This window comes from Astatotilapia calliptera, chromosome 7 (genome assembly GCF_964374335.1).
Source record: "Astatotilapia calliptera chromosome 7, fAstCal68.1, whole genome shotgun sequence".
In the NCBI taxonomy this organism is placed as follows: domain Eukaryota; kingdom Metazoa; phylum Chordata; class Actinopteri; order Cichliformes; family Cichlidae; genus Astatotilapia; species Astatotilapia calliptera.
In genome coordinates, this window is record NC_137428.1 from 69,221,166 (window position 1) to 69,238,811 (window position 17,646).

Genomic DNA, 17,646 nt, shown 5'->3' on the forward strand with positions numbered 1-17,646 from the left:
TTAAATTCATTTAAAATAATCCCGTGTCTGCTTGTATTCTTTATACATACAAGGTGATTATGTATTTAAACATAAATACAGATGTTTGGCTCCAACCTTAAAACCACGAACAGGTACAGATGTTGTTATGTAGTTACATGCAGTACATGCAGTACTCATTCAAATGTAACGTGTAAAATGAAAGGCTGTATACATGACTGTAGTTATTGCACAAACACACCAGGAAAAAAACATGAATTGATTAATTAGCATTGTTGTTGTGTGTGAATCAAATATGTCTCTGCTCAGCAGCCTGCTGGATTCCGGCTTGAGATTACTGCCAGTACTTCAGTGTAATCTGATTAGCTGCAGCACCGACAGTCTTGACTTCGATGTGAGGATTTCTAATGGTTCGTGTAATTTGGGCTGTACCTAATGTATGTCTCTATTTTTAGATGCTACCTTAATAATATTTATTTGATATGTGCACTGTACTATCAGATGATGCTGAACAGTAATTTTAGGATCCCTGTGTTACTTGTTGTGTTTGCAGAAGGTATTATTTGGTGTGATGTTTATTTCTAATGTGGCATTTATTGAGGTTTGGGGTAGTTACTGGGACCAAAGGCACAGCAGCAGTCACAGATTTGCATGGTGTGTTGGACACTGTAGGAGACCTCTAATAAAGACTTTAACTGGCAGAGAAGAATGGACCTTTACAGAGAACAGAGGGCTGACAATAGTCTGCTGGAAATAAAGCGTCCACCTCTGCTGCATTTGTGAGGCTGAGAATAAAGCCGGCCCGTGCTCCCGGTTAGCGTTAGTTTGAATATCAAACACGAGCGTGATTCAGAACACCTGAGGCTAATGGCGGCCGTATTAGAGCGTTAGAAGTTGGCGCTGTCCTTTATTTTTGCCTTCTGTTATTTTATTCTGTTTTTGCTGATGTATGTCCAGTTTCCTGTCGCCTCTACCTGTGATGACCTGTGTAAACATGTGTTGTCTGTACTTTATGTACCGCTGATCTCCAAGCTGTTCAACGTGTCTCGTCTCAGACCGGCTCCCACTGAAGGTCATCGAATTCATCCCACACGTCTCATGTCACACCTTATATTTCAGACTGTGGGTCGTGTTTTTGTGTCACTGCTGCTCTCCTGCTGATGTTGAAAGTGTGGTAGCTGCCTGATTTAAACAGTTATCATTCATCTGCACACACACGCTTTTATTTGGACTTGTGTAGCTTTAGATTTTTAGACCCAGTAAAGTAAACGTCTGTGGGTGGGAGCAGCTGAAGAAGACTTTTTTCTTTAAAACAGGTGGTTTGATTAAAGACTTTATTCAAATCAAGGCTTTTATGGCAGTTACAGTAACAAGCACTGCTGTTGGGTGCTAGAATTAGTCTGTGTGTCATTAGTGAAACATGGGGCTTCGTGTGTTTAGCTACAAAGTAACAACAGTCGTCAGTTAAGGAATGCGTCAAAGTAAGGAAGCTAGTGGAGTCAGTCAGCCGCTGTCCTCATGGAAACGTAACCCGCCAGTACCCGCTGTACTCTGGAGTACATGCATCATATCAGCATTTGGCTTAAAAGAAAAAGAAAATCTGGAGTACAAACTTGTGTACGAACACATTCAGAGAGCGCATTATGATGCATGCTTCTGTCCACATCACAGTTGGAATATGTTGTTGTTCAGACAAAATAGGGCGAGAATTATTGCACAAAGTACACTGCCAGGTTGTTGCTCTCCAGGAGAAATTGTGTAACACCAATTTGTTCTTTCTGTGAGTCTACAGAAAGCCTTTTCTCTACTCAGCAGTGCTAAAATTGCAACACTAGTTTAAGAAGTGCTCGACAATTTCCCTGTAGCGTTTCCACATTTCCTTTAGGAGGCTTTTTGTCGTCATCGTGTCGTTGAGCTTTAATTGACTCAACAAGGATTTAGCAGTCCTCTAATGACACCACTTTGAGGACAAAGTCACGCTCATTAGTTCCCAATGATGCTCGATTCACACGGAAATTTGCCAGATGTGCTTACAGTTTTGGGATATATGTTTTAAGATCCTTTCTCCCCATCTAGTTCACTTGTGCAGTCATATTTTAAAAGCATCGCTACTTCTGTCCTTGTGTCGTTAACGAACAAATCTCTTTCAAGGCAACTCTCCAGTGAGGCTGATTGGAGCATTGAAAGAGAGTTAATTGAATGATGTAAGTCGGTTCTTATTTAAAGGACAGAAGGAGGAAAAAAGAGTGCGATATTAAAGGATGGTAAGGTTGGGCCCAAAAAAGAGAGAAACTAATAAAAAATACAGCAGACGAGGTTGGAAGGACAAAAAAAGAAGGGGGTGGAAGGGCGTGTCCGTCCAAGCAGTGGGACAGCGGTGGTTGCTGGGGCGATGGGCGATGTGAGCTGGTGATTAACGGATGTCGTGCAAGGCAGGCCGTTAAACGGTGTGGGATTAGAGGACACGCAGCGACCGGTGGCCCGCCGTTAACTGGGAGCGCCCGTGCCGCCCCTCTCGGCACGACCTCTGCGGCTTAGCCGGCCTTTCATCTAGCTGAGGGCTGCGGTGAGAGGAGGGGGACGATGGAGGAGGGGGAAGCAGCGGTAGAGAAGGGAGCTGGGCCCGTAATTGTGAGGATATCAACAGATAGTTTCAGCGTTTGCAGTGGCACCTACCGACGATGTCTGCTGATAGGCGTGTGCGATTGTTTCGAGCGGCTAACCCGACAATAATGAGTTTTCACGCTGATGTTTCGACGGCTGCACACAAACACGCACTCGGATAAATGCGCACTGTGCACAAACACATGCAAACCTTCCTCTTTTTGCTTTTTCCACACAGAGAAATAAATTACCTTTATCCTCTGTGTGCATGTGGGTGTGTTTCTTTCTGTCCTCTTTTGTGCTTCTGAGATTCAGATTCAGTCTTTCATTTGAGACCCCCATGCTCTCACAGACGGGTGTCTGCCTCTGCACAGTGCTGCTGGGGTTTGCTGGGTGTGTGTGTCTGTGTGTGTGTCTGTGTGTGTTCTAAAGCACACATTTTTGAATTGGTGGGGTGTCCATGGGTCATTTATGTGTATGAGTGTGTTTGCACAAGTTGACTGCTGTTCTGTGGTTTATTAGGATGCTGGATATGAGCTTTGGGGTTGCACAGGGTGCTCAGCACCACTAAGTGTGTGTGTGTGTGTGTGTGTGTGTGTGTGTGTGTGTGTGTGTGTGTGTATTTGATCTGCATTGGCGTAAAGAGGATAAACATGGTTTTGTGTTGTGGTTTAAAGTGAATTTAAATTCATTAGAGGAACCCAACGATGACTTTCAGCCTGTATGTGCATGTAACTGTAGCCCCTTTATTTAGCACAGACTAGATCGGCTCTTCACCCTGTTCCATTCATTTGTGTCCTGATGTCATGATTGTGTTATTAATACGCTGTTATCTCAACGTCTGAGCCTCTCAAAATGGTTCATGAATAAAATCAAACCTTTGGATTAAAAGTGTGCAGTCGAACCAAATCTTGATTTAACCTCCGCTGCAGTCGTGTGCATAAAAATGTCATTGGCCATAAACAAATGGACTAAATGTCTCTCTGACATGAAAACGAGCAAACAAAAGAAGCCAAAGCGTTTAGGTGACGCCGACTCACTCACCGCCGTCTGCACAGCTTTGCAAACATATAAAAACGGCAGTCGGTAACTCCGAGCTGCTTTTTCTCACCTTCATCTTCCTCCACGCTACGCTAGTTCTCCTGCTAGCTGTTGCGAGTTACAAAGTGCAGACTGACTGAGAATAGTTTTATTCATTTCTTTTCTTTGCAGGCATTTCTTCGACCATTCAGGGAGCACCACATCGATCCGACTGCCATCACTCGCCACGACTTCATCGAAACCAATGGCGATAACTGCATGATCCCCATCCTACCGCTGGCTCACATGGCCTACAAGTTCCTCACTTACACACCAGGTAAATCACACATCTGCTTATACCGGCTGCAGAGACACAGATCTCTGCACTATCGCAGTCACTGTTTGAGCTGTGCTCTTGTTGCTGGGCGAGTCAGTTTCCTGTAAATATCTGCTAGCAGCTGTGGGCACATCTTAGATGTGATAAAGGTTGGTCAATAACGAGAACAGCAGTTCTGTAACCAGTCTGCACGAATGCCACCATCTATCAGAACTGGTGACCTGATGGTCAGTAGGGTCCTTAGAACATGGACGCTGCTGCTGATGGAGGACTTGATGGAGCACGCCATCCCCTAATCTAACTGGTGTTTAAATCAGCATGAATGTGATGGATTGGCAGAATCTTGGCACATGTAGTTTTAGTGTCAACACTAGACTAGAAAGAGCTGGGAGCTCCTTCTTTGCTCCATCATATCTTTGTCAAGTCAAGTTTATTTATAAAGCACATTTAAAAACAACCAAGGCTGACCAAAGTGCTGTACAATAAATTACAAATATAAAATACAATAAAACGCAAGTACATAAAACACCTCACTGATAAAACAATAAGTTAAAACAGTAAGTTAAACCTTGCTAAAAGCCAATGAGAAGAGGTGAGTTTTAAGAGCAGTTTTAAAAGTTCCTAGGCTTGTGGAGAATCTGATGTGAGGAGGTAAACTGTTCCACAGTCTGGATGCAGCCACAGCAAAAGCCCTCTCTCCCCTTTGTGCCCACTATCTCTGTAAGGCAAGGCAAGGCAAGGCAAGTTTATTTGTATAGCACAATTCAACAACAAGGTGATTCAAAGTGCTTTACAGAGACATTAGAAACAAGAACAAATAAAAAGCATGATTTAAAATTGAATAAAACAAGCAAATAAACTAACTAACTAATTAACAAACAAACAAACAAACAAACAAACAACAGTATATAAAATCAAAACAGATAAAATCAGAACAGTAGATAAAATCAGTAGTTAAATGTAAGTTTTGAAATTTAAGCTTAAAGTGTGGATTTGGTGTTTTATTCAAATGCAGCTGAGAACAGGTGAGTCTTCAACCTGGATTTAAATAAACTGAGTGTTTCAGCTGATCTGAGGCTTTCTGGGAGTTTGTTCCAGATATAAGGAGCATAAAAGCTGAATGCAGCTTCTCCGTGTCTGGTTCTGACTCTGGGAACTGATAAAAGACCGGATCCAGATGACCTGAGGGATCTGGATGGTTCATACTGGGTCAGGAGGTCATTGATGTATTTTGGTCCTAAACCATTCAGAGCTTTATAGACCAGCATCAGAACTTTAAAGTCTATCTGTAGTAGTAGTGTCTGAAAACAACCAAGAAAAAAGATGAGTATTTCTTCAGTGAAAGAAGAAAGGTAAACCAACAAGTGGAAAGTCATTTTAGCCCTTCTTTCAGATTGGATGAACCAAACATTCACCAACCAACCAACTGGCTGGGATTTGTCGATCTGATCAGGTGAAGGAAGCCCAGGATGGACACAGACAGCTGCTGTTTGGAAACCTCAGTGTGTCATAGCCTTAAATATTCTTCTTTTGCTTCCTGTGTAGAAAAGAAAATCATCATTGCCATTCTTATTATCCTGAGAAGCTCGAGGGTGTAACATTGTAGACGTTTGAGCTAACTTCCTACAATTAAACCTCAAACTGGCGATGAAAATGCAAGGACTTCAGAAGGTCAGCTACAGTGTCAAACAGTTTGTAGCTGTGCCTTAGTACTGCAAGGTGCCAGACTAATGGAAGTTAAGGAAAAGCATAGGGCAGGTGATCATGTGCACTGACCTTACAGCTGCAGGGCAAGAGGTGGGAGGGACTGGAGGAGGAAGATCAGCAGGAGAAACTGAGCAAGCTGTTATTGAGGAGGTGACATCTCCACCTGTCATGTCTACACTACAAGTTGAGCTGAAAGGTCACTGATGGGAGGAGCGGAGGGGAGTTGACATCAGTTAGTTGGGTTAAAGGCTAGGTTAGCTACCGTGCTGTGAGGTTAAGCTGCTCCCAAGCATCTAGCACTGTGCATGTCTGATAAAGTGATAAACCGAGGTAGCTGGATAGGAAACGAAATAACAAAGTACCAGTGAAGGCGTTGCAGAGGGTCGTGAAAACTGCCCAGCGCATCGCCGGAGCACCACTTCCTGCCATAAAAGACATCTACAGGAAGCGGTGTCTGAAAAGGGCTGGGAAAATCATCAAAGACCCCAGTCACCCATCACATGGACTCTTCACCCTCCTGCCCTCTGGGAGGCGCTACAGGAGCCTCCGGACTAAGACCACCAGGTACCGGAACAGCTTCTTCCCCACAGCTGTCAGACTCCTGAACTCTGCCTCCTGACATCTGACCCACGTTAAACTCATGGACTGAACATACACACACCCACAATGGACAACTGTACCCTCAAACACACAATAATAACATGGACTGAACCACCACTCACAACCACCAGCACTTTATATAGCCTCTGTAGAAACTATCTACACCCTCACTTATCTTAACTGCACTACTGTATAGCTCTGTGTAAACAATCATTCTGTACATTCAATAATCTTTAATCCTACAACTGTTTACAACTTGCATAGTTCCCATTTCTGTATAGCTGTATATCCCAGATTCTGTAAAGTTATTTATTTCATATTCTGTATAGTTTTTCATATTTATATCCTGTTCATATCCTGTACATAGCTTGTACTCACTACAGCCTGTACATACTTAGTTATAGAATATTCACAACATACTTCATACCGTGTACATTATAACATACCATAATAGACCCATTTCTGTAATATACTCACATATCTATATTATTGCTAATATATATTGTAATATATCTATATCACTAAAGCACTTCTGGATGGATGCAAACTGCATTTCGTTGCCCTGTACCTGTGCATGTGCAATGACAATAAAGTTGAATTCTATTCTATTCTATTCATTCATACATTCAGAGGAAAAGAAATGCATGCACGAAACAAGTCTGTTTCTATTTGTTCAATTCTATTTATACAAATTTATTTATATAACAACAGTCGCCTGTTATTGTAAGGTAGACCCTACAATAATAGGTACAGAGAAAAACCCAACAATCATATGACCCCCTATGAGCAGCACTTTGGCGACAGTGGGAAGGAAAAACTCCCTTTTAACAGGAAGAAACCTCCAACAGAACCAGGCTCAGGGAGGGGCGGGGCCATCTGCTGTGATTGGTTGGGGTGAGAGAAGGAAGACAGGATAAAGACATGCTGTGGAAGAGAGACAGAGGTTAATAACAGATATGATTCAATGCAGAGAGGTCTGTTAACACATAGTGAGTGAAGAAGAAACACCCAGTGCATCATGGGAGTCCTTCAGCAGGCTACACCTATTGTATTGTATTTTTGTATTGTATCTTTATTTGTTTCAGACATATAAAACAAAAAACAATATATACACACTACATATATTTTCATTTACAGATACAAATATATATGTAGATATACACACACACACGTATGTGTTCAGATAAACAAAAAATATATAATGAAATAAAACAAAATCGTCTGACATGATGTAACAATGTTTGGTCTGAAAAGGAGTAGGAAGAAGTATGAACATACTTATTAATTCCTACCCCTGCTCAACATCTTATTGATCCCACATAATTCACCTAATTCCCATCATCACATACTCCACACGATACACGAGGAGAACCTATATAAACTTGGCTACCGTGATTGATATAATTTGGATATAATTTGATATTTTTATACATACAATGGGTGATCATCTTTATCGGTATCATATTCTTCCAAAATCAGTTTTCGAAGTATTTTCATGAACTTACTAATTCCTGAGCATTGCTGTAGATCTATAGTAAAACTATTCCACAGTTTTACCCCATAAATAGTGACACAAAAGGTTTTAACCTTTGACCGTGCTTTAAGAATCCTTAGATTCAATTTCCCCCTCAATTCATAGTCTCCTTCTCTGTCATAGAACATCCTCTGTATATTTCCTGGTAACATATTGTATCTGGCCTTGTACATAATTTTTGCAGTTTTATATTTTATAAGATCCATAAACTTCAGTATTTTTAATTTCAAAAACATGATGTTAGTATGGTCTCTAAATCCTGCTTTATTAATCATCCTGATTGCTTTTTTTTGAATTTTACATATTGGTTGAAGTGCAGTTTTATATGTGTTTCCCCAAATTTCCACACAGTATTCCAAATATGGCAATATAAGTGAACAATAAAGTACCCGGAGTGATTTGGAAGGCAAAAAATATTTAACTTTACTTAGTACGGAGATGCTTCTTGACAGTTTGGCTTGTATATGCTTTATGTGAGATTTCCAGCAGATTTTGTTATCTATTATCACACCCAGAAATTTTGTATCCGAAACTTGCTCTATTTCAACATTGTTTACTAATAATTTTGCTCCTGCATCTTTTTTACAATTTCCGAATAACATAAATGTAGTTTTTTCCAAATTTAATGATAGCTTATTTCTATCAAACCATGTTTTCAGTTTAATCATTTCTTGTGTGACAATTTCCAAAAGCTGCTGTAAGTTCTCTCCAGCACAAAAAATATTTGTATCATCTGCAAATAGAATAAACTGTAGTATATCTGATGTTCTGCATATATCATTGATATAGAGGATAAACAGCTTTGGTCCCAATACTGACCCCTGCGGAACTCCACAAACAATGTCCACACACTCTGATTGATATTCCCCAATTTTCACAAATTGCTGCCTGTCTCTCAAATAACTCTTTACCCACTCTAACACCACTCCTCTAATGCCGTAGTACTCCAGTTTATCAAGTAATATGTCATGATTAATTGTGTCAAAAGCTTTTTTTAGGTCAATGAATACACTAACTATACATTGTCTTTTATCTATATTGTTGGTGATATTTTCGATCAGTTCCATTAATGCCAATGATGTTGATCTATTTGATCTGAAACCATACTGACTATCCATTATTATTTTGTGTTTATCTATAAATTTCTCAAGTCTATTACTAAAGACTTTTTCCAGTATTTTTGAAAATTGAGAAAGTAGAGAGACAGGCCTATAATTTGTGAATTGGTGTCTGTCACCATTTTTAAACAGTGGTGTTACTTTAGCTGTTTTCATTTGTTTTGGGAATGTACCAGTTTGTAAGGACAAATTGCAAATGTGTGTTAAGGGTTTGGAAATGCCCTCTATCACTCTCTTAACGATTTCCATATCAATGTCGTCAGAGTCTGTAGAGTTTTTTGTTTGTGATTTCCCAACAATATCAATGATTTCCATTTCTTCCACCACCGTTAAGAACATTGAATGAGGATTGCGGTCAATGAGTCTGGTTTCTTTCTCTACAGAATCTGTTATATCAGGAATTGTTTCAGCCAAGTCTGGCCCAACACTTACAAAGAATTTATTGAACTCATTTACCACATCTCTCATATTAGTAATATTTCTATCATTATTTGCGAAATACGAAGGATAGTCTGCCTGCCCCGAGCCCTTTTTGATGATGGTATTTAATGTTTTCCAGATCCCTTTAATATTATTTTTATTCATAATCAGTAATTTTTCATAGTATTCCTTTTTACATGACCTTAAAATACTCGTTAATTTATTTTTATATTTCTTGTATTTATTTTCAGCTTCTGTGCTTCTGTTCATTATAAATTCTCTGTATAAGGTATTTTTCTTCTTACATGCATTTTGCAATCCTTTTGTAATCCATGGGCACTCTGCATATTTTTGTTTTTTACTATATTTCTTTACTGGGCAATGACTATTATATAACAGTTTAAATTTTCCTAAAAAAATCTCATAAGCTTTATCAATATTTTTTTCCTTATACAGCATCTCCCATTCTTGCTTGAGTAAATCACTTTTGAATGCGTTTATTGACTCTTCTGTTCTCACTCGTTTGTATTTTATTGTGTTTTGCTGTTTAACCTTCCTGTAATTGCTGTTATACACTATAAAAACAGGTAGATGATCACTGATGTCATTAATTAGGAGACCACTTATGGTTCTATTTTCTGTTTCATTAGTAAATATATTGTCTATTAGGGTTGCCGACTGTGCTGTAATCCTGCTGGGCTTAGTGATCACTGGAAAAAGTCCCAAGCTATACATTGTATTAATAAATTCCTCTGTCGCTCTCTGCTTGTTTGGATTTAGTAGATCTATGTTAAAATCCCCACAAATGAACATGACTTTTTGATTTGTCCTAATGAATGTTTTATCTACCCACTCCTTAAAAATTTCAATATTAGAACCTGGTGTTCTATATATACAGCTTACAATGACATTTTTCTCTTTTCCCATACTAATTTCTATTGTTACACACTCTAATATATTATCTACCGCCATCGTCATTTTTTCTACCATCTTGTATTTTAAATTTTTATCCACAAACAAGGCCACACCACCGCCATTCTTATTCTTTCTATTTGTAAGATTTAATTCATATCCATCTATTACAAAGTCCTCTCCTTTCTGTTTATTAATCCATGTTTCAGATACTGCAATCACACTGAATGGATGTGTAAATTTGCTTAAATATTCCCTTGTTTTGTGAAAATTTGCATATAAACTTCTACTATTAAAGTGGATTATAGATATTTTGCCGTCGACCAAAATAGCATAACTAAGGGAGGATTCAGGGTCACCTGGTCCAGGACTAACTATATGCTTTAGAACATAAAAGACAACGATCGAGTTGTTACATTCGCATAAAACCCTAAATACTACTACTACTACTGCTGCTACTACTGCTGCTAGTACTGCTGCTACTACTCCTGCTTCTGGCTGCTACTTTTAGGGATCGCCACAGCACATCATCTACCATCTAGCCTCGCCTCTGTCAGTGCGCCCCAGGGTGGCTGTGGCTGCAATGTAGCTGCCATCACCAGTGTGTGAATGTGTGTGTGGATGGGTGGATGACTGGATGTGTAAAGCGCTTTGGGGTCCTTAATGACTGGTAAAGCACTATATAAATACAGGCCATTTACCATTTTTACCATCTACCTCCATCTTACCATCTTCCTACCTCCTTCCTGTCACACCAACCCTCTGTATAGTCTCCTTCACTACATCCATGACTCTGTGCACGTCTGCTCCTGCCTGGCAGCTCCATATTTAACATCATTTATCCAGTATAGGCCATATCCCTCCTGTGCACACGTATTCAGTAGTTTTCCAGTTCTTTTGGGTACCTTTACTGTGGTTTCTCGGAGTATAAACATAAAACTTTGATTTGATGGCCTTTCTTAAACAGTCCTGCGTCATTATTATCTCAGCAGGTGTTTGTGAGGGTCTGGTAAGTGTTGATGTGCAAAACATCCCTTTTTAAAAAGTCTCCATTCAGAAGAAATAAATGCTTTAGCTTTCCTAACTTAGCTCTACCGTGCATGAGCAAAATACATTTGAGTTATTGACATGATATTAGAGATTAGATGTAAAACTAACCAGAAATGTCAAAAGAAAGTAAAGGTTAAAAGTGTTATTGTGTTTGAACGGTGTAAGTGTCTGTAAAAGATCATCGGTACGTTTAAGGGGAGTCAGACTTTAACAAATCGTCTGAAACCAAAAGAATGAAAATGTTAAAAGTTCAGCTGCTTGTCCACAGGAGGGATCCGTGCATGAGGCGAGAGGGAGGAGAGATTAGAGGCAGCAACAGTGAGGTCCACTTGTAGGTGACATCCACACCTGTCATGTCACACACCACAGGGAGTCAAGAGGTCACCAAACGGACGCAGTGACATCCACACCTGTCATGTCCGCGCCTTAAGAGGTCGCAGCTAAGCGTTCGAGGGCGAGAGCGCACGGAGAACAGAGGAAGCGAGAGAGCGCGCGGGGGCAGCGGAGGGTCGCGTAGCGGTGAGATGACATCTAAACCTGTCATGTCGAGCTCCTCGCAGTGTCGAGCGGTCACCAGACAAAGACGGAGACAGAGGTAGACGGGGAAATCTGAAAAGCGCGAGGTGACATCTCCAGCTGTCATGTCTGCACTTGAACTGGGGTCAAGAGATTGTAGTTTTCACCAAAGACAAGGGACAAGACATGGAGACGGACAGAGAGAGGACAGCTGTAAGTCACAGGAAGACCGAGAGCTATCAGCTGACAAACCAGACTCACACGTTCATGGAGGCTGTGCGCATCCTTATACTGTTCATGCATTCATTATTGTCAGAAATGTTGTGCGCAGCTGCTTCTGTGTGAGTCCTGACATGTTTGTCATCTGTCAGCTCAAATCAGCGCTGACTCCGTAAACAGTTTTCAGCTACCGATGACAAAATGCTTGTTATAGGCGAGTGCGTGGCCGCGGTCAGGACGTCTGATTAATCAGCTGTAGTGTTATCAGTCCACCGGTGTCTGTCGTTGTCTTTGGGTCAGAGTTTGCATCAAAGGGGACGCATGTCCAGCTGCAGTTAGTGTGGGACAGCTTTCCACGATCGAGCGAGGCTCGGCGAGGCTGAGATAAACATCTTCCTTTGAGCCCCCCTCCAGTTAATCCAACTTTCTTTTGATTGGCTGCTCGTTGTAAAACAATGATGGAGCGTCTGTGCTTGCAGTGCTGTGTGCCTGACCAGATTCAGTGTATCCAATCCTGCTGACATCACAGAGGGCCGAGAAAGGGAAAAAAGACATCGCTAACCCGTTTCTGTGATTTATGTAGTGTTGTCACTGAGTCAGCATCAGATACTTTTAATTTCACCCTTTACTTCCAAAAGCTGCACTGAAAGCTGTTTTTTCCTTTGTAGCACCACAAAGAATAACTGAAAGTCTTCAACATCATTTTGTAAATGCACGGCTCATTAAACGTTCAAATGTGAAATCAAAATGCACCTTTTTACAGTTCTCGCTGAGAGGAGAGATTCGGAGGTTTCCAGGAGTTTTACTGCTCCTGACATCAGACTGGGCTGCACGTGGAGTTTGACACTGCAGAGCGTGATATTCAGAATAAAGATGGTCACTTGTCATATAACATCTCAGCTAATGTCGACTGTTTGATGGTGACTCCGCTCCTGTTAGAGTTCAGGCTAAGAATGAATAAATGGGACTCAGCAGGTTACCTCTTACTTGGTGCAAATTAACATCACACCAGATATTTCTCAATAAAAGTACTCCATATTTTTTGAAGTGCTCTCTCATCCCATTGGTTGACAGCTTTCAGTGACCTTTTACTGTGTTTCACTGTGACTTTGTGTTACCTTCGTTCCCCAGCCTTCGCATACAAAGCCAGCAGCGCTCGGGTCGCTCCCTCCATACCTGTGCAGGTGTGACGTGTATCCTGAGCCTCAGAAGTTCTTTAACCCTTTAAAGCCGGTCGGAGCGGGCACGCTCTGTTGTGCGTAACTATTTTAAAATCCCGGTAGAACCGGAACCGCGTAAGCATATGAAACCGGAGGAGTTGTACTTGCATCTTATGCCATCAGCTTGTCCTCGGTCACAGTTTCCTTCCACATAAAGCTTTGCAAAAACATCATAAAAAGCGCTTGCAGCAACAAAAACATAATATTCCAGAAACACGCTTTGCTGATCCGATCAGCTGTTTGTAACACTTCCTACGTCCATCAGCTCGAACTTTCGCATGTCCGCCATGACCTGCCCAAAACTGGAAGTGACGTCATTTTCACGGAAATGTAGTTTTTTACCATCAGGGCCTCATGAGCCTATACTGGTGCTTTTAAAAGTTATGTTTGACTTTATGACTTTCTGTGTCGTTTCTGGGATGCTGAGGACTCATATTGCACTGCTGGAAATAGTTTATTTTGATGCTTATGCTGCTTTTTTATAATATTTATTTTCGTTTTTCCTGCAGTATATAAAAATTGGTGTATTTCAAAAATAAAACTATGAAGACACTCAAAATAAATTTCCTGTGGTGGGAAACTATTTTGTGCAACTTTTTTGTATTTACAGTTTTGAGGGATAAGACTCTTAAATTTCTCTAACTACAAATATATGTTAAAAAAGCAAAAACGATTTTCAATTTTTTTGTAGTTTATTGCACTTTTTTGCAATTTATGTAATCACTATGCACCTAATGCAGACATATTATTAAAATTTGGGCTATAATGGTTGTATTGATGTATAGCAACTTGAAATGCTCCCAAAAATGGCTCCACAGCATGTAAAAATATAATATAAGCTCTGGCGGACTTGGTTCTATGGTAGGTCTTAAAGGGTTAATGTTTAATGATTCATAGTTACGTTTAAACACCAGCAGGAAGTTAGGTGCTCAGTAAAGAACAGGAAACATGGCCTCGTTTCCTTCTTTGAGTGTAGACTGCTTACTTCCTCACCCCTGACCTGGTGCCTGCAGTGTGGCAGAATGTGTGCAGTCATCTGTTCGTCGTCTGATTGAAAACATCATGCTAACCATTGCTAACATCTTCTTTAGATAAAGTATGTTTCATCCTCTCCTTTCAGGCTCTTCAGCACCTCCGAGGTTCAGCATCTCTGTGGGAGTCCTGCTCCTTCATTACACTGAACACTTTGATCAATTATTCCATTAACTTTCCCTCGTCTTCTTTCTTTGTGTCTGTTGTCACCTTTCAGAGGCCTTGCTGGAATCCTACCCCTGGGATTGCTACGTCTTCGCCCTGGCGGTTTTCGTCACGCTAACCAATCAGATTCACAAGTGGAGCCACTCCTACTTTGGCCTCCCGCGATGGGTCACGCTGCTCCAGGACTGGCATCTGGTGTTGCCACGGAAACACCACCGCATCCACCACGTGTCGCCGCACGAGACGTATTACTGCATTACCACCGGTATGATGCTGAGCTCCGTATCAGAGGGGCAGACGTGACTGCTACTGTCTTGTGACAGGACGGTCACTCATGTGTCTGCTCAGATTCCTCGACGTTCTCGTAGAGTCGTGCAGGGGAATCAGCCCGTGTCTCTGTCAGGCTGTCAGATATACAGGGAGTGCAGAATTATTAGGCAAGTTGTATTTTTGAGGAATAATGTTATTATTGAACAACAACCATGTTCTCAATGAACCCAAAAAACTCATTAATATCAAAGCTGAATGTTTTTGGAAGTAGTTTGTAGTTTGTTTTTAGTTTTAGCTATTTTAGGGGGATATCTGTGTGTGCAGGTGACTATTACTGTGCATAATTATTAGGCAACTTAACAAAAAACAAATATATACCCATTTCAATTATTTATTTTTACCAGTGACACCAATATAACATCTCCACATTCACAAATATACATTTCTGACATTCAAAAACAAAACAAAACCAAATCAGCGACCAATATAGCCACCTTTCTTTGCAAGGACACTCAAAAGCCTGCCATCCATGGATTCTGTCAGTGTTTTGATCTGTTCACCATCAACATTGCGTGCAGCAGCAACCACAGCCTCCCAGACACTGTTCAGAGAGGTGTACTGTTTTCCCTCCTTGTAAATCTCACATTTGATGATGGACCACAGGTTCTCAATGGGGTTCAGATCAGGTGAACAAGGAGGCCATGTCATTAGTTTTTCTTCTTTTATACCCTTTCTTGCAGCCACGCTGTGGAGTACTTGGACGCGTGTGATGGAGCATTGTCCTGCATGAAAATCATGTTTTTCTTGAAGGATGCAGACTTCTTCCTGTACCACTGCTTGAAGAAGGTGTCTTCCAGAAACTGGCAGTAGGACTGGGAGTTGAGCTTGACTCCATCCTCAACCCGAAAAGGCCCCACAAGCTCATCTTTGATGATACCAGCCCAAACCAGTACTCCACCTCCACCTTGCTGGCGTCTGAGTGGGACTGGAGCTCTCTGCCTTTACCAATCCAGCCACGGGCCCATCCATCTGGCCCATCAAGACTCACTCTCATTTCATCAGTCCATAAAACCTTAGAAAAACCAGTCTTGAGATATTTCTTGGCCCAGTCTTGACGTTTCAGCTTGTGTGTCTTGTTCAGTGGTGGTCGTCTTTCAGCCTTTCTTACCTTGGCCATGTCTCTGAGTATTGCACACCTTGTGCTTTTGGGCACTCCAGTGATGTTGCAGCTCTGAAATATGGCCAAACTGGTGGCAAGTGGCATCTTGGCAGCTGCACGCTTGACTTTTCTCAGTTCATGGGCAGTTATTTTGCTCCTTGGTTTTTCCACACGCTTCTTGCGACCCTGTTGACTATTTTGAATGAAACGCTTGATTGTTCGATGATCACGCTTCAGAAGCTTTGCAATTTTGAGACTGCTGCATCCCTCTGCAAGATATCTCACTATTTTTGACTTTTCTGAGCCTGTCAAGTCCTTCTTTTGACCCATTTTGCCAAAGGAAAGGACGTTGCCTAATAATTATGCACACCTGATATAGGGTGTTGATGTCATTAGACCACACCCCTTCTCATTACAGAGATGCACATCACCTAATATGCTTAATTGGTAGTAGGCTTTCGAGCCTATACAGCTTGGAGTAAGACAACATGCATGAAGAGGATGATGTGGACAAAATACTCATTTGCCTAATAATTCTGCACTCCCTGTACGATGTGAGGCTGAGTCTTATAAATGACAGATCCGTGTAAAAACGTCCTCCACTGTTGTTGGGACGTCCGGCCCCAGATTTCCTGTTGTTCACAAACCTGCCATCCTCCCGGCAGCGTGGGATACATGCTGAAAGATGCCAGGACAGGAACACAGCTGGACTGTACAGTCGCCATATGTTTGCAAGTATGTGACATCGTCCGTGTGAGCGAGCTCGGCCTCCTCGTGCACCGAAGAACAGATCACGCGACGCCAGACGACCAAACCCCTGAATAATGTCCTCCCTTTATTTTTACATCTATCAGCAAACCCAAACCTTCCTCGTCACCCTCGACCGTTTGTCAGTGCGATCGTCGTGGGCGGCCATTTTAGATCGCCATCGTTGAAGCTGCAGAATAATTTCCTGTGCGGCTCTCTGCAGATTCGGATGAGATGGCGGATGTGTCTGTGTGATTCTTATAAATAACTAAAAGAAAGCGTTTGCGTGCGTGTGGCTCTGCAGAGACGAGGCCTCGCTCACAGATTCAGTATTCTGCCTGCATCTGGGTGAGAGGGGGAGAGAGGGGAGGATACTCGAGGGGGATTCAGCTTGTACATCACCCTGCGCCCCAGTGGACGACAGATGTGAGTGTGTGAGTGTGGGTGAGCTGAGGGGGGTGGCAGACTTGTGTGTCTGTACACACACACTGCGTACATCTGCATACTCCAGCATCTGTGTGCTAGTCTCTTTGACCTTCTCTTTGGTTTCTAACCTGTGTGTGTGTGTGTGTGTGTGTGTGTGTGTGTGTGTGTGTGTGTGTGTGTGTGTGTGTGTGTGTGTGTGTGTGGTGGGCTGGTGGGGTAGAGGGGCCCACGGGGGACGGCGACGGCCCCCCGCTCCCCGAGCCCGGCTGCCTGGGCCTGGCTTGGATTCCGCTGGGGCTCGCCTAGTTGCCTTTGTGCTCGCCACCGGCTGACAATCCCCATGTATATTTAATGCTAACCTGCTGTCTGTTCTAACAAATAGGACTTCACAGGTGGGGGGGGGGCTGAGGACAGGAGAGGAACGGGGGAGAGGGGGGGTGGGAGGCAGGGATTTGGAGGAATAAAAAAGGAGTGTGGTGGAGGAAGACATCGAGCGACAGACAGCGGAGAGTGAAATCAAACACAACCTCTGGCTGCTTCAACGTCTTCCAGCCGAGAGAAGGTCACCGCAGGGACGCGCGTGCACGCATCCCTGCAGCTATTGCAAGAAC

General features: G+C 42.1%; 1 protein-coding gene across 1 annotated transcript in view; it reads left to right on the forward strand.

Annotated features, from left to right (window-relative positions):
- The window catches only part of peds1a (plasmanylethanolamine desaturase 1a), a 56,676-nt gene that overhangs the window by 37,213 nt on the left and 1,817 nt on the right, over positions 1-17,646 (forward strand). Inside the window, exons 4-5 of the mRNA XM_026176818.2 lie at positions 3,796-3,940; positions 14,486-14,698. Coding sequence (XP_026032603.1) covers positions 3,796-3,940; positions 14,486-14,698 — 358 coding nt within the window. The remainder of the gene's footprint in view (positions 1-3,795; positions 3,941-14,485; positions 14,699-17,646) is intronic.